At 37.2% G+C, this 19,573-nt stretch overlaps 2 protein-coding genes across 5 annotated transcripts; both read left to right on the top strand.

Moving 5' to 3' along the window:
* The first annotated feature begins 591 nt into the window (after nucleotides 1-591).
* LOC144055434 (oxysterol-binding protein 1-like) lies at nucleotides 592-13,510 on the top strand. Of its 4 annotated transcripts, none has more exons than XM_077571392.1 (20): nucleotides 592-759; nucleotides 1,671-1,816; nucleotides 2,106-2,314; nucleotides 2,380-2,539; nucleotides 2,611-2,722; nucleotides 2,786-2,984; nucleotides 4,736-4,850; nucleotides 4,938-4,995; nucleotides 5,318-5,485; nucleotides 5,562-5,807; nucleotides 6,677-6,797; nucleotides 6,872-6,975; nucleotides 7,041-7,136; nucleotides 8,402-8,586; nucleotides 8,658-8,887; nucleotides 9,034-9,072; nucleotides 10,009-10,056; nucleotides 10,419-10,475; nucleotides 10,570-10,608; nucleotides 11,674-13,510. In XM_077571392.1, exons 2-20 carry the CDS (start codon nucleotides 1,680-1,682, stop codon nucleotides 11,817-11,819), a joined length of 2,469 nt encoding a protein of 822 aa, XP_077427518.1. In that variant the 5' UTR covers nucleotides 592-759; nucleotides 1,671-1,679; the 3' UTR covers nucleotides 11,820-13,510. The 4 variants fall into 4 exon arrangements, with proteins under 4 accessions (XP_077427518.1, XP_077427517.1, XP_077427520.1 ...); XM_077571391.1 differs by having other exon boundaries at nucleotides 4,938-5,001; XM_077571394.1 differs by lacking the exons at nucleotides 10,009-10,056; nucleotides 10,419-10,475; nucleotides 10,570-10,608 and having other exon boundaries at nucleotides 4,938-5,001.
* Nucleotides 13,511-14,174: 664 nt separating this feature from the next.
* casp3a (caspase 3, apoptosis-related cysteine peptidase a) lies at nucleotides 14,175-19,520 on the top strand. The gene is made up of 6 exons (XM_077571713.1): nucleotides 14,175-14,414; nucleotides 14,538-14,662; nucleotides 15,947-16,075; nucleotides 16,226-16,401; nucleotides 17,358-17,469; nucleotides 18,383-19,520. Exons 1-6 carry the CDS (start codon nucleotides 14,353-14,355, stop codon nucleotides 18,610-18,612), a joined length of 834 nt encoding a protein of 277 aa, XP_077427839.1. The 5' UTR covers nucleotides 14,175-14,352; the 3' UTR covers nucleotides 18,613-19,520.
* Nucleotides 19,521-19,573: the final 53 nt, after the last annotated feature.

Below are 19,573 nucleotides of genomic sequence, written 5' to 3'. Positions count from 1 at the left end.
TTATGTACAACCTGATATTCATACAGTACTTAACGGACCTTTTCTGTCGAACCGAATATTTGACATACTGTACTTCACTTGCATGATGTATTAAGAAAATGCCTGCCATTTGGTGAAGCATTGACATTAAAATAATAGTAGAGCCGAATTAGCCCGCAAATTAACGGTTCATTATTTTTTTAAATGTTATGTTCTTATAATCGTCGATCTCTTTTTTTTTTGTGCAACGTGACGTTTAGTGTCATCTCTAGGCGGAACCAAAATTTGACTGATGACATTTACTTGACGCCAAAACACATCAAACACATCAGTCAGAATTATTAAACACGTATATATTTGCCGCGTATTATTTGACATACTAAGTAGTATGTCTCAATTACACATTACATGAAATAATTTAAAATATAATGTAATTGTTTACAATTTCTGGATGTTTTTTGTAACGTGGCTTTCGACGCGCTGTCCAGTCGAAACTAAGTTTGGCAGTCGACGGGGTTTCTGTCATCGGAACTTTTCAATGGTAGTCGCGCGTTATGTCAAAGATAGCAAGTGAAGTAAGATTTTGGATTACTGGTTTTTGTGATGTCACAAAAAAAAATATACAACGTGGGGATTTCATTAAATTTGTCGACAGTCATGGAAGCGGGTGTCACACATCCTGCGTGTCCGGCCAAGATGGATGACAACTTCCGGTCTAGCTAGCAAGCTTAGAGTTTAAGGAGATTTTCATGCCTTGAATTGGCTTCCTACTCTTTTCAGGTAACTCTTTCAATTATTTTCTCCACGCTACTATGATAACACATTATCTCTTGTGTCACACTGTGCGTTGCCACCGAATGTGTGTGTTTTTATTATTATTAAAATACAATTTAAAACAAGTTATCGGGGCAAAGACGTTAGCTCACTCACCGGCAACTCGCTGTCATCACTGACAGCTGACACACGACCACGCACAAAACTGTGCGCTATCACGTTTGTACTTGACTGCTGCATGAGTGTTAAAACAAAAATGAATATGATTAATTTGGCTTTGAATGACAATTTGTCCAACCATTTTATCAAGTCATATTATGATGACGTGTATCGGACCAAGCGAGAGTTCTGTAGAGGTGTTGTCGAATGCTCATAATTGAGTTCTCACTTATGTCACGTTTGTAAAATTAGTCACGTTATTAAATGTTCACTTAAAAAAAATACATTTATTATACAGTTAAATTTCGTAAAATCAAATTAGGGTTCTAATTAGAGTTAAGGGGTTTTAATTAACACGGGTTAGTTTCAAATAAATTCTAGGCCAGTGTTCGGGTTTCAAGTCTGGACTTAATTTTTGTACGCGTGTTGATCTGATGGAGACGCTAAACGTGACGGTAAGCTTTCGTTCTGCCTTTTTTTTCATCCTTGATACATCAATGTAGTCATTTACCCGTCCAAATTGCACCCCTCCTTCATCCCTTCTTTTTTTTAGTAATTTCCTTCCCACCTTCCTTTCATACAATCGTTGTATTTATCAATCCATCAAAGTTCCTTCCTTCCTTTTGTATCCATCCTTTCTCCTTTTCCTCCCTTAATTTAAAGTAAGATTAAATTAAATAAATTTTAAATTTGTGTGTGCACTTTTGTCCCACTATGTCTATTCAATGTCAATTTGATGTGCCATTACGCCCCACCAGGCTGCTGCGATGTCGTCAGAGTCCAAGCCCCCCACTCCCACCCCGGGAGACACATACAAGGGCTGGCTCTTCAAGTGGACCAACTACATCAAAGGTTACCAGAGACGCTGGTTTGTCCTCAATAATGGGCTGCTCTCGTATTACCGGTAGGAATCCAAAAGTGTCCTTGTGTTGTGCCTTGAAACTAAGCCATGTGACTTCACGTCACTCGTGTTTTTACAGGAAACAAAAAAGTGGGGGCTGTACTTACTACAGCAAAATGAATCGCTCTTACCGTCTGGTGTGCATTTGTTAAATATTATTTTTTACAAGTTATTATTAATGGCCTAATAGTAATCATTTGTAAATCCCCCCCCCCCCCAAAAAAAAATGTAGAAAACAGGAAGACATGAGTTTCTTAAAAGTGCTCAATGAAATCAACAATGATGTCCACAGGAGCCAGGCTGAGATGGGCCACACATGCCGCGGCACCATCAACCTGGCCACGGCCAACATTGTCGTGGAGGACTCGTGTAACTTCGTCATTTCCAACGGGGGTGCGCAGACGTACCACCTGAAGGCCAGCTCGGAGGTGGAGCGCCAGCGCTGGATCACCGCCCTGGAGCTTGCCAAGACGAACGCATTTCCCATACAGGATCTATCCGGTGAGGCCAAATTTCCTATTTTCACGTTACGCTTGCTTGACTGTCTTTATCGCCATCATCTTCAGATGAGTCAGCGGATGAAGTGTCTGAAGGGCACCCCACCTCGGGACAGGGAGGCGGCCACAATGTGGAAATCCAGTCTACACTACGCACACTCAGCAGCAAAGTGGAGGACCTCAACACCTGCAATGATCTTATTGTCAAGCATGGGTCCGCCCTGCAAAGGTATAAATCCGAGCAGATAGTATTGCAGTGGAGTGATGATTGAGTTAACCCCGCCCCCCCCCCCCAAACAGATCTTTGTCAGAACTTGAGGGCATTCATGCAGCAGCGGACACGGGCGAGAAGATCCGACAAGTCACCGAGAGGGCCACGCTCTTCCGAATCACCTCCAACGCAATGATCAACGTAAGTCGCGGCGCACCGAAAAGAATGACATCATCCCCCGGCTGATGGCTTGGCTGTGCGTAGGCGTGCCGAGACTTCCTGTCCATGGCTCAGAGTCACAGCAAGCGCTGGCAGAAGTCCTTGCAGCTGGAGAGGGCACAGCGGATCCGCTTGGAGGACACGCTGGAGCAGCTGGCCAAGCAGCACAACCACCTGGAGAGAGCTTTCAGGGGGGCCACCGTACTTCCGCCATCGCACAGCAACATGGACTTAGCAAGCAAAGGTACACTTTGCAGTCATTTCTTAACTCCCACTCGTTCATCCCTGTAACTTCAAACATTAACCAAACATATTTTTCGTCGCCTCCAACGCCAATCTCATGTATTGTACAAACGCCTCCTTTTTTTTTTTTTTCAGGAGAGCTCAGTATTGTTCATTCGATTTGACATCATCATTGCTCTCCCTTTTTTTAAAAAAAAACCTGACAAATCAATTAAAAAAAAAATTAATAAATGTTTTTTTTTAAATACATATATATATATATATATGTATATATATATATTTTTTTGTATGTGTATGTGCGTGTGCGTGCGTGCGTGCGTGTATTCATGTACAAACGCCTCCTAACTGTGATATTTGTTTTATATGATGTTTATGAACAACCTGTGGAGAATTTGTTCATTCTTGACTCTTTATTTATTTATTTTTTTAATGCATGGCACCTATTACAAAAATTATAATTATTTTTGCCATATTTGCTGTATTTTTTTTACATTCATATTAATTTACAATCTTACATTAATTTAAGGAATTTTTACATTTTAAAAAAAAACAAACGTTTTTTTAATGCTAGAGTATGCAGAAGGCTTCGATGCAGCCTCTCAACGGCAAAGAACGGTCGAAGAAATGGTAGTTATTACACAAACGGCCAGCAGGTGGCAGCAGAGCAAAAGAGATCAACCAGGGGCCATGTTGAAAAAAAAACTAAATTACTCAGAATTCTAAATAGATTTGTGAATAATGATGAAACTTAGCTACATTCTAATGCTAATTGCTGCAAAACGGAAACAGATAGAAATATACTTTTTTACTGTATTTTTTTTACATTCATATTAATTTACAATCTTACATTAATTTAAGGAATTTTTACATTTAAAAAAAAAAAAAACGTCTTTTTAATGCTAGAGTATGCAGAAGGCTTTGATGCAGCCTCTCAACGGCAAAGAACGGTCGAAGAAATGGTAGTTATTACACAAACGGCCAGCAGGTGGCAGCAGAGCAAAAGAGATCAACCAGGGGCCATGTTGAAAAAAAACTAAATTACTCAGAATTCTAAATAGATTTGTGAGTAATGATGAAACTTAGCTATATTCTAATGCTAATTGCTGCAAAACGGAAACAGATAGAAATATACTTTTTTTAAAATGTTTTTATAGCAGTAGAACACAATATTCTGTGGGGGTGAATAGGCATTGCTTGAGTGAAAATGGCTGGGAGTGAACGTGTTAATATTGGTCAGAATGAAAGAAAAATGATGCTTCAATCGTCATTAAAAGGTCTGTCTAATCAATTCATCTTTGAAATTTTACACACTTTGTACCTGAAGGCTTTTTTACACTCCAAATCGTTTTTTTTGGTGAGTGCGCAAGGACAACAGCTTCCCGGTGCAAGTGTGCCCAAATTTGGAAGTGCTGTGTTGTGGCTTCTGGTTGGTCTATTGCTGTCAAAATCACTCCGCCATTTTCTCTTCTATTGGCTGCAACTTCTGAAGTCACTTAGGTGGTGCGGTGCGTTGCTAAGTGCAGTGTGAAAAGTCCTTGACCACTGATTTCAACCCCTTCACCTATCACTCATTTTAAAACCGACCCCTACCCGCTAACCCTAACCTAACTTGTCATCTTTTGCGAGCCAAAACAAAGATGAATTTAAGTGTGAACTCTTCAGTGGAGTTGTAGTAATGTTGTGTCGTGCCAATGTTTGTGTTTGTACAAACGAAGGTCGGTGCGACATGTAACCCTCCACACTTTGCTCCAGGTGGAATGTCGGGAACGGGGGACGCCAGCGACGAGGATGACGACAATGAGTTTTTTGACGCCATGGAGGACCCGGCAGAGTTCATCACCATTCCCGCTGACCCAAAATATCACAGGTATAAACGAGCACTCACCAGCCAGACCTCCGCCAAGGCTTTAGCGCTGGTTAATCAACCATAAGGATATTTTTTTATGTCCTACAGGAGATCTGGCAGCAATGCAAGCAGGCAGAGCAATGAGACCGGCGTGGATGATCTGTCGGTAAATGTGTGTTCATTTGATTTCTATTGAAACTGTGCATTTTTCTCAAAATTCAAAACAGTTCCCCAGGGGTCGAAATAAAAGCTTTCTGACATGCTTACATTATGAATAGGAAATTTAATTAACAGCTCTAAACATCCACATCACACTGTGGCAAGCGGCTATTAGTGGGACGAGGAAGGCGATACAAGCAGAATATGAATAAAGAAAGCTAGAAATTTTCACTTGCTGAAGCACTACTTCGTCATCTTGCTCCCCTAAGCTTTGGTCTCTCCTCTCCCGCGACATAATCAAGTCCTCCTCCTCCCTCCCTTTGGTTCAGTTCGACGAACTGTCACTAGCGTCCAGCCCGGAGTCCCCGCAGCCACAGGAGCTGGAGCCCGTCAGCCAACGACGGACGCGCATCCCGGAAAAGCCCAACTACTCCCTCAACCTGTGGAGCATCATGAAGAACTGCATCGGCAAGGAGCTCTCCAAGATACCGATGCCTGTGAGTATGCGGCTGCCAAAACGCCCCGAGCCACCCAGAGGAAGTACCGCCCCCCTCTCACCTGCCTCCCCTCCAGGTGAACTTCAACGAGCCTCTGTCCATGCTGCAACGCCTATCGGAAGATCTGGAGTACTACGAGCTGCTGGACAAGGCGGCCAAGTGTCCGAGCTCCCTGGAGCAGATGTGCTACGTGGCCGCCTTCACCGTCTCGTCCTACTCCACCACCGTCCACCGCACCGGCAAGCCCTTCAACCCGCTGCTGGGCGAAACCTTCGAGCTGGATCGCCTGCAAGAGTGCGGCTACCGCTCTCTTTGCGAACAGGTAGAAACTGACGGCAATACAAACACTCAAAATGTTGACTTTTTGGATCAACAGGAAAATTGTTGCTCTTAATGAAGACTTGCCTCGTTTTAGGTGTTAAGATCCTACAAAAAAAAAAAGGTCGTTGATGAGAGTTGTAGAAGAAAAAACTATCATGATAAACTAGAAATATACAATAATGTAGTATAGAACATATCAATTATGAAATAAAGTAAATATAAGATTCATAAATATTACAAGTCATTATTTACATAAAAATTGCAATAATTACAAACTTTTGTGGATGTAAGTTATGTATATAATCTAAAATTGTAAACATAGGATACAAAATAATACAAATAAATGAAAAGTTAACAAAAATGCAGTTAAATATGAAATATATAACAAAGCAGAAAAAGTTGTCCAGTATTATACACTGATACAGAGAGGGAAAAAAAACCACTTTTTTTAAGGGTTATTTCTTTGCAATACATGGGATTTTACAAGTTACACAAACATTCACAATATAGAAGTCGAGCGTCATTTGTTTACACCGCCACAGTCTACCCCCCGCTGCTGAAAAAAATCTGGGAATTGATTTGCTTATTTGTATGACAAAAAGGATCTCAGTCTATTTCCAATATGGATTTGAGTAGTTTTGACTACGTATGCAACACATTTCATTCATAGTGAAAATCCACGTATGATTGGCGACCATTAATAAATCCATCGGGGAAGAAAAAAAATCTATGTAAACCCCGAAAAAAAATCTTAAAAAAAAAAAAAAAAAACACTGATAAACATCCAAATATTCATCTGGATGTCAACTGTAGACAAGATTCCAGAAAAATATCTCAAGCAGTTTGTGCCCTCGCTACCTGTCCTCTCAGGTGAGCCACCACCCGCCTGCAGCGGCCCACAACGCCATCTCTGAAAAAGGCTGGACTCTCAGACAGGAAATCACCTTAGCCAGCAAATTCCGAGGAAAATATTTGTCTATCATCCCCTTGGGTGAGGACGCCTTATTAATATGAACATGTACTTTTCCGACCAAATAATGACGCAACCCTTTTTGTCTTCCTCAGGTTCTATCCAGTGCATGTTTAGCAAGAGCGGCAACCATTACTCTTGGAAGAAAGTGACCACCACTGTGCACAATATTATTGTGGGGAAGTTATGGATTGATCAGGTATAAGGTTGACTTGTAGGTAATGCCATAACTTTTTCAACAATAAAGTTTTTGTTTGAATCCAGTCAGGGGAGATTGATGTGGTCAACCACATCACTGGCGATCGCTGCCACCTTAAATTCACTCCCTACAGTTACTTCTCCAGAGACGTGCCAAGAAAGGTGAGTTTTGGGATTATGTCCCATCAAGTATTTGTACACTTACTTTCTGTCTATCACCTCTGCCAAGAAGAATATAATGATATTGACAAGGGTCAAGTGGTTTAACTTGTATATATTGTCCAGACTGCATGCATTATTTACCTGATAAAGTTTGAGATTTGCAGGGACAGAATCTTCTTCTTTTTTTTTTCTTTAATTGCATCCGATTCCGATTCAATTTAAGATGTTTTTAGTAGAGATAGACCGATATGTTTTTTTTTTTTCAGGGCCGATACCTATGCCAATTATTAGTAATCAAGGAGGCCGATAACCGATATAGGAAGCCGATATTCATTTTCAGTAAAAAAAAAAAAGGGGGGGGGGTATATTAAAATTTTTAAAAATATAAATCCTAATCTCGACTTTGTTGTAATGTCTTTAATTAATTATTTAATGAATTAATGCATATTGAAAAAAAAGAATTCAAAAAAAGTTTTTGTTTTTATCTTAAACAATATACTTTTAAATTAAAAAAAAATAAATTCAGGGAGCTCCCAAGGTTATCAACGGAATCTTAAAGACGTAAATACCATAGCTCTGTTTCTTCCAAAATAGACCGATATGTTTTTTTTTTTTCAGGGCCGATACCTATGCCAATTATTAGTAATCAAGGAGGCCGATAACCGATATAGGAAGCCGATATTCATTTTCAGTAAAAAAAAAAAAAGGGGGGGGGGGTAATATTAGCGTTAAAATTTTTAAAAATATAAATCCCAATCTCGACTTTCTTGTAATGTCTTTAATTAATTATTTATTGAATTAATGCATATTGAAAAAAAAAATCAAAAAAAGTTTTTGTTTTTATCTTAAACAATATACTTTTAAATTAAAAAAAAAATAATTCAGGGAGCTCCCAAGGTTATCAACGGAATCTTAAAGACGTAAATACCATGGCTCTGTTTCTTCCAAAATTTAAAAAATTATGAAATCTTAAACTTTCACATTTCTTTGTTTTAATGTCGACCAAAAACAAAAGCTTCACAATGTTCCCTGGGCCAGCAGCATCTCTTATAAAGTTAACTGAAAATTTAAATAAATAGTTCCCTGAAATCAAAATGATTATAGCTTTACCTTTTATCGGCCGTCAGATTTCGGACAAAGGCCGATACCGATATTCATCTAAATGGCCAATTTATCGGTCTATCCCTAGTTTTTCGAATCTTTCAAGATCACAAAGCAATGTTTCATGTTGGCTTGTTGGCGACGTTGCGTTTCTCTTCCGGTAGGTGACGGGTGTGGTGACTGACAAAGACGGAAAAGCGCATTATGTGCTGTCGGGCACGTGGGACGAAAAGATGGAGTTCTCCAGAATCATGCAAAGCAGCAAGAGCGAAAACGGCGCCGAGGGCAAACAGAGGACCGTCTACCAGACGCTCAAAGCCAAGGAAATATGGAGGAAAAACGCCTTACCGTACGTGATGCCGCAATCCCCGCCAATAATCACAGGGCGAGGCGAGTCTTTGAGGTGTTGGCTATCCGCAGAGAGGGAGCCGACAGCATGTACTTCTTCTCCTCGCTGGCGCTGACGCTCAATGAACCCGAGGAGGGCGTAGCGCCGACGGACAGCCGGCGGCGGCCCGACCAGCGCCTCATGGAAGACGGCCTCTGGGACAAAGCCAACGCAGAGAAGCAGAGGTTGGAGGAGAAACAGCGGACGGCTCGTCGGGAAAGGGAGCGGGAGGTCGCCAAGGCGGCCAAGGCGCCTGAGGAAGGTGAGAAACTGCTTTGGTGGGCGACCGAGCCGTTCCCCACTTGTGTTGTTGTGATTGGGGCGAATGGAAAGTCAATGTAGGGACATGCATGTGTGTGTTGTGTGTCTTAGTGTACTACTCTCTGCTTGTCTGTCCCAACTCTTAAGCATCCACCCAGGATTCAAACAGGGACTCCCCTTTGAAAAGCAAGTACTCATTTTCATGTGATTCTAAAAGTGTGGGGCGTATTGAGAGTGTGGTCGAGCTTCCCAAATAGCCATGTTGTAACCTTTGTGTGTACTGGTGGTTATTTTGCAGGCTAACTATTTAAATATCTATTATCATGACTTTATATCTTCGCAGTTAGCGAGCTCACTGGCTAACTTAACTCATTCACTGACTGTTATTGACGGCTATAGACGTCAAAAATTCATTTGAACTATTTCTATTAGTTTAACATTTTTTTCCCACTTTTGTTAACAAGAGTATGAAAACCTATAATTTTTTTATTGTACATTTAGAACAGATAGAAAATGTGTGATTAATCGTGAGTTAACTAGTGAAGTCATGCGATTAATTACGATAAAAAAATGTAATCGCCTGACGCCCCTAATTTTTAATCATCTTTTCTTTTTTTTATCACATCAGGCGATTACATTTTTAATTGTAATTAATTGCATGACTTCAATAGTTACCTCACGATTAATCACAAATTTTATATCAGTTCTAAATGTACAATAATTTTTTTCTAGGTTTTCATACTCTTGTTAACAAAAGTGGAAAAAAATGCTAAACTAATAGAAATGGTTCAAATGAATTTATGACGTCTATAGCCGTCAATGGCAGTGAATGAGTTAAGCAGGCTAATAATAATGCTAGTTAACAAATAAATCTTTATTGCTGGCTAATTATCAAGCTAGTAAATAATAAAGCTAGGTAGCTATCTCTGTTGTTGGCTGTCTCACTGTCGAGTGGCTAACTTTCTAGCTACCTAGTAAGCTTAATAGGTAGCTTTGTAGGTGCTGCTTAATTTGTTATGTTGGCCAAAATGGTGTCTGGTGGTTTAAGAAGTTTGACAACCACTGCTTTAGCAGAAATATTTTATTTTTGCATTGTCATTTCTCACCATATTTGCATTTTAGCTGACGCAGATGAGATTGGAACAGAAGCGAGTGAGGTTTCAGACGAAAGCAAGTATCAGCACGCATTTGTTGGTTTCATTAGGGATGTGCTGTGTAACGTTTTAGCACGCCATTTTCTTTTTAATCTCCCACTTTTGATGAATTGTGTGGCCTGACTTGTCGCCATCTTTAGTTTGGCTTGCAAATTAGAATTTCAGGCCCGTGTTCTAAGGTTTTAGGATGGGGTTAGGCTTTCAAATGAAGGTTTCAAGACAGCCAAAGTCGGGGTTTGAAGACGAGCGCACGGTCTTATTTCACACTGTCGTAAAATGCTGCACAGCACATTTGAGGGCTAGCATCGTGTGTAGTCTGGTAGAGTTGAGTGGCAGCTGACGATGTGACAAAAGATGTTTGTGTGTGCTGACGTTCAGCTGACACCGAGGACTCTCCTAACCTTCACACTGCTCCTCTTCTTCTCCCTGTCACATGCAAGTAGCCTCGTAACGTTCTCGTTCTACTGTAGATATTCTGTAGTAGTAGTTGGACGCGTCACCATCCCTCACGTTCTCGTGCTCTTTTCAGCCCAAGACAATGAAGGTTCTTGTGGAGCTACAGCCAAAAGCAAGTAACATACAGTAGAAGACAGATAGTATACATTAACACATATAGATTTGACTTTATACTCTAATTAACTCATTCACTGCCATTGACGGTTATAGACGTCAAAATAATTATTTGAACTATTTCTATTAGTTTAACATTTTTTTTCCTACTTTTGTTAACAAGAGTATAAAAACCTAGATTTGTTTTAATTGTACATTTAGAACAGATATAAAATTTGTGATTAATCGTGAGTTAACTATTGAAGTCATGCGATTAATTACGAGTAAAAAAAATTAAATCGCCTGACGCCCCGAATTTTTAACTCTTTGACTGCCAAAAACGTTAAATAACGTTTAGTAAAATCCTATGGAGGAGTGCCAAAGACGTTAAGACGTTTGTTTCAAAACAGAGGTGAAACTAACCATTTTCTATTGTTGATTACTGAAAAACGGAATAAGGTAGAAACAAACTTTTTTTTTCTGATGAAAGATGAGAGTCCAATCTTTCATTTGGTAGTATGTGTGTTTCCATAGTCCAAACACATAATTTTCTGTGGACCTTGAAAGATCAGTCAAAATGCTTAAATCGACTGGCACCCACGGCATCCCTTTTCTGAAAACGTCTGGCAGTCAAAGAGTTAATAATCATCTCGTCAGGCAATTCATTTTTTTTAATTGTAATCAATCGCATGCCTTCACGAGTTAACTCACGATTAATCACAAATTTTATATCTGTTCTGAATGTAAATTTTCATACTCTTGTTAACAAAAGTGGGAAAAAAATGTTAAACTAATAGAAATAGTTCAAATGAATTTTTGACGTGTATAGCCGTCAATGGCAGTGAATGAGTTAAAAGTGAATCCAAAAGGCATAATTATTAAAAAAAAAAAAAAAAAAAGTAGAATACCGTGACCTGATTGACTGACAACCTATACCAAAAGATTTTTTTTTTTTTTTTTTTTTTAGCAAGTACGATGCTATTTTTATTGATATTTCGACAGTAGGTTACAAACAGCCAAATGGCTAACGATATGTCGTTTTGGTTTCGAGTCTTGATTGTATTCCTCTTGTTATGTCTCGTAGCCGTCCATCCAGATAGCTACCAGGCGCTGTGGTTCGAGAGGGTAAACGACCCCACGTCGGGAGAGACCATGCATGTCTACAAGGGAGGCTACTGGGAGACCAAGGACAGTGGCAGCGGCTGGGACGTTTGCCCCGACATTTACTGACCACAGGCTAGAAAATGAAAACCAGTGGTGGAAAGGTTGACACCTTGAAAAAATAAATTTAAAAAAATGCTGCACAAGAATACAGAATACACAAGAATACATTTGTGATATTAGGAGGGAAAAAGGAAGTTATATCGCGATAATAAAATAAAAATATATATAATTATTCAGAAAATTGATCATGTCATATGGTTACAAGAAATATTTAGTTTCTAAAGAAAAAAAAAAGGAAAATCTTATTTTATGGGAAAGGAAAACAAGTTTTATACGTAAGGAAGAAAAGTTGCAGTTTAAAACCCCCAACAAATATTGGGTAAAAAAAAAAAGTTGTAAGAGGAGAATAAAGTTACAAAATGTTTATATATATATATATATATATATATATCGAGTAAGATAGTTTCATAGGAATGTACTTTTGCAAGGATAAAGTTACAATTTTACAACTAGTAATGATACAATTAAACTAAAATAATAAAATAAAATCATAGTATTCGTTATATTACAATAGAAAGTTGGAACATCATGAGAAAAATCAAGAAAAAAGTTCAGATAATTTTCCCAGTGAACATTTTTTTTTACAAAATAATAAATACAAAAAATATGACACTTTTGTGAGATTATTTCATGAGAATTACATTCATAAAATGTTTCTAATACGACAATAAAAAGGCTTAATTTTTCAATTTACATCAAGTTGTAACTTTACAGGGAAAGAAAAAAATCTTGTATTTTGTTAATATTGTGTCATACTATGCAATCGCTGCCAAAACTCCCCCCAATTTCTGTGTTCCAGGGCCATCATTCTTAAAAAATGAAATAAAAATTCAAAAAAAAGTGTTAAGGTAGGATTTACATCTAAATAGTCAAACGCTGTATATAATAAAAATAAAGATAAACTACTTACAGTTCAAGCCATGTGTTTTCCCCAATTTTCTATATTTGCATCCCTACAGACTGAAGGACTGCTGTGGATGAGAGTCCTTCCTTTTTTTTCCCCTCACCAATTTAAGTGTACTTACTTCCTGTTACTAATTGTTGTCAAATAGTGATTGAGATTTTTAAATGCTGAAGTTTGTCTTGTCTATTTTATCCAAATGCAGTGGTGTCTTGAGATATGAGTTGAATACGTTCCACAATAGCGCTCATAACTCCTGTGTTGAATGAATGAATGTTTTACTAACGTCTGTTGGGTTGCATAGCCGCGACTTTTGATGCTGACAGTTAGCATGTCAATAGGATTTTCCCTTCACGTGTTAGCATTAAGCTAGTGGGGCAATGTTTTCAATGCAGAGTGTATAAATCTCCCTTGTTTTGTTTATTTTGACAGTATACTTCAAGTGGGAGTGTCATTTAATAGCTTCAATCCTTGTTTTATAAATTGGTCTTTATTTACCCATTTTGCTGCTTTCTGTAAAGTAAGTTGAATTGAGTCACCTGCCACGATACAGCGTTTGTATCAAAACACTCATAAGTTGGGTCACTTGGATCTCAAGGTGCAACTGTACATATCTTTTTCCCTTCTCCCAAGCGTCACCGTTCATAATCATGTGCGGGTTAACTGAATCCGGTTTTGTAATGTCTTCTGTCATTTCCACACCAAAAAATGTACATGTGTATACTTAGTGTATGTACGGAGAAGTTTAGGGGGATACACTGTTCCTGGTTTAATTAAATTGGTGATTTTCCACTTCCATGTTTGTATTAGCATAATTCTGCTGCGCAGGCATGTTGTTGTTGTGGGTCATAAGATTTTTTAAATGTTTAAAAAGATGGAGAAAATGTGTTGCCATTTTCCATGAAAAAGTTGTTATAATGTATTGCAATTTTTTGCTAATATTCAGAAGAATAGATATATTTTTTGCATTACATGGATAAAGTCATCATTATCAATTTTATGACAAATTGCGCATTTTAAAAATTAAAATGTGTACAGTAAAATGACAAAAATTCTAATTCATAATTTTGAGAAAATATGAAAAAATTAAGCATTTTACAAGACTAAAATTGTAATAAGAAAAAAAATGTTTTTCAACAGATCAAACATTTTTAATGAAATAAATGCGATTTTAAAATAATTTATAAGCAAAACTTGTGAGAAAAGTAAAATATAATTTATATTTATTTTTAATATATATATATTTTATAATTTTTAATGTACATTTTTCTAATAGTTCTTTTTGATTAAAAATCACACATTTTTTTGTATTTTATTTGCGTTTTATTTATAATACTTATGATTTCATTTTTTTTTTAATCATTGTAAGTGTTATCAAATGTTTTTTGTTTATGTAATTTATTTTGTAATAATGTCACCGCTCACAAGGCAAGCGCGTTATCTGAAAACGAGCGTTCCTTTCGGCGTGACGTCACAATCTTTTGTTGACCAGCTTAAGCATCGCTTACTAGTTTACAGCTGCAGCAGCTCACTAGCTCCCTCCCAGTCTACCTCATCGCCGGTGGTAAACTTCCATTTAATTGTGTGTAATCAGTCACTCAAAGCGGAGTACGTGTGACTATTAATCGTATAGTAAGCATGTCGGCTAACGGGCCCGCTGGATTTGACTGCACGGACGCGAGAAGAGGCGACGGACAGCCGTGAGTTCAAACTAGCCTGCTAGCAAAGAAGCAAATCATACTGTTTATTGCTAATTTGTTTTTATTGATGGATTAAAAAAAAATAAGTTATGTGTGTGTGTGTGTGTGCGTGCTTGGTACCAGGTCCGAGAGTTCCATAGAGGTGGATGCCCGGCAAGCTCAGTCACACAGTTACAGATACAGCCTCCAGTTCCCTTCCATAGGACGATGTATCATCATCAACAACAAGAACTTCGACCGGAGGACAGGTTTCTATCTATCGATGTATCTATAATAGCACATGCTTGAGAGCTTCTTCCATTCTGTTTCAAGTTTTGTTTTGTTTTTGAATAATAATAGACTGGTTGTGTGTGGTCATTTTTCTGGGACCTGCAGTTTTGTTAGAAAATGTCACAATTTTAGTTTCATGAGATAAGTAATTTACGTGGGGAAAAAAATCTGTAACAGTAATATTTTAATACTATGGTAAATTCCTAATTTTATGCAACTTTTTAAATATTACATTAGTTTTGTTAGGTTTTTTTTACAAAAAAATGTTTATTTTTGCGAGAGAAAGTTGTAATAAAAAAATATTTTAAAAAGTTGCAATTTACACAATATGTTACATTGTCACTTTTTGTATTTACATTTTTTATGTCTAATTTGTATCTTTTATTTTGTTGTTTTTATTTGTATTCTAACTTTGTATTCATTGTAATTTATATCTGAATATTTACTTTTTTATTAATGATAATTTTTTTTACATTTGTAATTTATTAATTTTTTTATACTGCAAACCAGAACTGTCTTATGCAACTGATTAATCAGCCAGCTGTTATTCGCTCTTATAAAATTGGCAAAAAAATTTTTTTTTTTACACATTTACAACATTCAAAAGATTTAAACACACTTCATTTTTAATAATCTTTTGTTAAAAATAATAATAATTGTAATTATTTTTTTCCCAATTTTTAATCTTTAAAAAAAAGATTATTAAAAATTAGGGGTGTCAGGCGATTACCATTTTTAATCGTAATTAATCGCATGATTTTATGTCTGTTCTAATACAATTTTTAAAAAAAAAATGGTTTTCGTACTCATGCTAACAAAAGTGGGAAGAATGTTAAACTAATAGAAATAGTTCAAATGAATTTTTGACGTCTATAGCCGTCAATGGCAGTGAATGAGTTAATTGATTGTCGGAATTTTATTCTGCCAAATATCGGAATCGGCACAGCATGAAAAAGTCCATGTGGGTCGGGCCCTCGTAAACAGCTTTTGTATACGGTTCAATATCAACATTGTTATTGCCATTTAGTTCCGACACTAAAATGCAATTTGAAGAGCCTCGGCTTGACTCTTAGCGCTGTCGTCGGATGTCCGTCAGGAAGTGAACGTAACCGCAAGTATAAGTGTGGCATGGGTCACATCACATGGAGCAACGTTTCTCTTGAAGTTCCTCTTTTGGATTTGAAACGAAATCATAATTAAACATTGGTGTGTCTTTTTTTTTTTCTCCTTCTTTCATTCAAATGTTGTTTTTGTCGTCGCAGGCATGAATCAACGCAACGGCACCGACGTGGACGCGGCCAACGCCATGAAAGTGTTCGCCAAGTTGGGTTACAAGTGCAAAATTTACAATGACCAGACAGTGACACAGATGAAACAGGTTTTAACTGCAGGTGAGCGCATAAAGCCACTCCTACACACAAAAAAAAAAATAAGTTAGTCAATTCATTATGATATGATTTTACTTAATCGGTTATCAGAATTGTATTCCACCAAATGTGGGAATCAGTATTGGCTTAAATGAATCCATATCTTTTCCCCAGTGTCCAAGGACGATCACGGCGGCTGCGCGTCGTTGGTGTGCGTGCTGCTGAGTCACGGCGACGAAGGCATCTTCTTCGGCACCGACGGATCCATCGAGCTCAAGTACCTCACGGCGCTTTTCCGCGGGGATCGCTGCAAGACGCTGGTGGGCAAGCCCAAACTCTTCTTCATACAGGTACCGGCGCTCATTTGGCACAAAACTTAGATCAAGGCAACTTTAAAAAACTAAAGTGTACAGAATAAAGTGACCAGTAACTGTAATAAAAAGATACATTTTTTATTATGAGAAAAAAAAATTCATTTCAAGAGAAAAATATAAGAAAGATCATAATTATTAGTTTTTGTAAAATCATTTTAATTATTTTTATTTTGTCATTTCTAGTTTTTCATCAGACTTTCATTTTATGTTTTGTGGTTAGCAAAAACACTTTCCCTGTTTGTTTTTTTTAATTTACGATGAAAGTCATGATTTTTGCAGTTATTCCAATTAACTCATTCACTCGCAGCCATTTTCACTGAAGCAACCCCCTTCATTCCCGGCTGTTTTACTGGATTTTGACTGATTTTTTGAAGGCCTGTAGAATATTGTGTTCTATTGCTATAAAAACATGGAACCTACCAAAAAGAAAGATTAGAGTCTCTTCTTTCATCAGGAAAAAAAAGTATATTTCTATCTGTTTCCGTTTTGCATCAATTAGCATTAGAATATAACTAAGTTTCATCGTTATTCACGGATCTATTGATAAATGTGAATAAAATATTTTTTTCAACATGGCCCTGATTGATCGGCTTTACTCTGCTGCCACCTGCTGGCCGTTTGTGTAATAACTACCATTTCTCCGATCGTTCTTGGCAGTTGAGAGGCTGCATCAAAGCTTTCTTTAAACGTATAAATACGTCTTTGGGACAGTTAAAATATTTGAAATTGAAGGTATTTATACGTTTTTGGAAGCAAATGAGTTAATGACTGAAAAAAATAGTGTTTTTTTTCTCCATAATTTTCGGAGCAATTTCTGACATATTGTAAGAGAAATGAATGTACATTTTACAGGAAATTGAACAAATGGAGGATAAAGTTGTAATGTAAACAAACATAGTAATGTCATTTTGTCGCTCTTTTCTATGGCAAAGGCGTGCAGAGGCACCGAACTGGATGCCGGCATCGAAACCGACAGCGCCGACGATGGCACCACCAGGATCCCCGTCGAGGCGGACTTCCTCTACGCCTACTCCACTGCGCCAGGTCTCCTCATCTTGCATACGCTGCATGAGTTTTTTTCTTAATCGTTATTGTAAAAAAAAATCTGATCTTTGGGGTAGTATTATGAGGAAAACGAGAACAAAGTTGTCGTTTTAATGTGTAAAAATATATATTTTTTTTACAAGGAATCAAATTTATACTGTGAGGACAAAAATAATGATTTCAGATTTTTTTTTTATGCAAATATTTTTTTTTGTTTTAATTTATATTTTTTATAGTTATCATTTTTATTTAATATTGTGAGGAAAAACATGAAGAATTATTTTTGACATTATTGGAATCTCTTTCATTTTTTTAACAATAAAATCAGTGGTCCTTTAAGTGAGGTATGATTACCACATGCAAGCCCCCTCTAGTGGCACAGAGAATGATTACAACATTAAATGTTCAAACTGTGCCAATGTAACAATGGCTTTAACTTTCATCTTTTTTTGTATGGTAAATTTTTATTTTACTTTTAAATTCTACATGTTTTTTTAAATGTTTATTTAGGTAAGCAAAAACTTTTGTCACTTTTTGTTGTTTGTTTTTGTGCAACTGTATTTTTAAGTTGGTCATGATGGTGGTACTTGGTCAGCTAAGTATTGGCTTTTTTTTCCATTTCTAATAAATCGTAATTTTTAGTATTACCGGGGAAAAAAATAATCTTACAATTCCAAGAGAAAAAAAGTTTTAATTTTACATTATTTATATATATTTTTTAACCATTACACTTATCCTGTTTTTTCATAATTGATTTTTTTTCATATGTCATATATTAATTTAACGTATATTTTCTTGAAATTTTACAAAATTAAAGCTTTGGAAAAAAACTTTCAATGTTATAAGTAATAATTGCAATGACACAATAAACTGTCCTATTTTCCACGAATTAGTATATTTATCATCCCTGCAGGCTACTACTCGTGGAGGAACACTATGACGGGCTCGTGGTTCATCCAGTCGCTGTGCGAGATGCTGAGTGCGCACGGTCACACGCTGGAGCTGCAGCACATCCTAACCCGCGTCAACCACAAGGTGGCGCTGGAGTTCGAGTCGATCTCCAACGCGCCGGGCTTCGACGCCAAGAAGCAGATCCCGTGTATCGTGTCCATGCTGACCAAGGAGATGCACTTTGTGCCCTGAACCACACTAGCTCTCTTTCAAATCTTTTTTTTTTTTAGTTTGCATGCATTTCAATGGAGTTCGTAGGTATTATTTTATGTTAAGCATTTCATGATGAATGCTCGTATCATTGTGAATTTTCTTGTGTGTTTGCTGTTTACACAATTCAGGGAGTTATAAAGCCACTAGTGTCTACCTACTTTTGCCCTACTGAGTATGTACAATCCACCAGAGCATCTATAAACAACTGAAAAGGCTCAAATATTTAACCTACATAATGCTGGTAATGTTTGATGTGCATTTGCTCGCAAGTTTGTTTTTAAGTATGGAAGGTGTTGAAGGGCAACCTAAAATGGCCATCAATAGGAAAATGGCTGCCCGCTCCTTAGCTAATGGTGCTAACAGTCTTGGGGGGAAAAAAAGACTGATGATATAAACCTCACGATACAATTATCATGATATTGTTGTATAAAAAAAAAAAGTCACGATATGGGGGGGGGGGCACAAAAATAGGCGTGGCCACTCATTTTATTGTTGTCTTCCTGTTGGCTCACAGGCACAAAGTATCAAGGTCTATATAGTTTCAAAATGCTTTGTTTGGCAGAAGACCAAAATATCGCAATATTGCCCTTAATGTTCTTTCATCCATTGATTTGGCAATCAAATGTGTTATTTGTGTTGATTTTCATGCACAGGCTTTGTTGTGACTTTGTCCAAGCAAATCCTAATTTTAACTATTTTCACAAAAGGTCTTTAAATCTTTTGATACAAATATTCCAATTGAGTTTTGTTTTGTTTTTAATGACAATGACATTTGATATTTGACTGGATTGACAAATCTTGTGATACTATTCGGAATGTTTTTGTTTATAACTGTGACGTAGCGTGACGTAATCTCTTCAAAATAAAAGTGAATTTGAGAAAAACTCTTAACCTGTCATTCCTATCAACGAGCAGTAGGAATCGTTGACTCTTCTTATTT

This window comes from Vanacampus margaritifer, chromosome 7, assembly GCF_051991255.1.
Source record: "Vanacampus margaritifer isolate UIUO_Vmar chromosome 7, RoL_Vmar_1.0, whole genome shotgun sequence".
Taxonomy (NCBI): Eukaryota; Metazoa; Chordata; class Actinopteri; order Syngnathiformes; family Syngnathidae; genus Vanacampus; species Vanacampus margaritifer.
Note: the sequence above shows the minus strand (reverse complement) of the source record. Positions and strands in the feature narration are given on the sequence as shown.

Excerpts from the sequence above, each read along its gene's own strand:
- casp3a (XM_077571713.1), top strand. The coding sequence starts at position 14,353 with ATGTCGGCTAACGGGCCCGCTGGATTTGACTGCACGGACGCGAGAAGA. Across the intron at positions 14,415-14,537 it reads AGAAGAGGCGACGGACAGCC|GTCCGAGAGTTCCATAGAGG; the intron begins GTGAGTTCAAAC and ends GCTTGGTACCAG. Across the intron at positions 17,470-18,382 it reads CGCCTACTCCACTGCGCCAG|GCTACTACTCGTGGAGGAAC; the intron begins GTCTCCTCATCT and ends TCATCCCTGCAG.
- LOC144055434 (XM_077571391.1), top strand. The coding sequence starts at position 1,680 with ATGTCGTCAGAGTCCAAGCCCCCCACTCCCACCCCGGGAGACACATAC. Across the intron at positions 2,315-2,379 it reads TCCCATACAGGATCTATCCG|ATGAGTCAGCGGATGAAGTG; the intron begins GTGAGGCCAAAT and ends CATCATCTTCAG. Across the intron at positions 10,476-10,569 it reads TCTTCTTCTCCCTGTCACAT|CCCAAGACAATGAAGGTTCT; the intron begins GCAAGTAGCCTC and ends TGCTCTTTTCAG.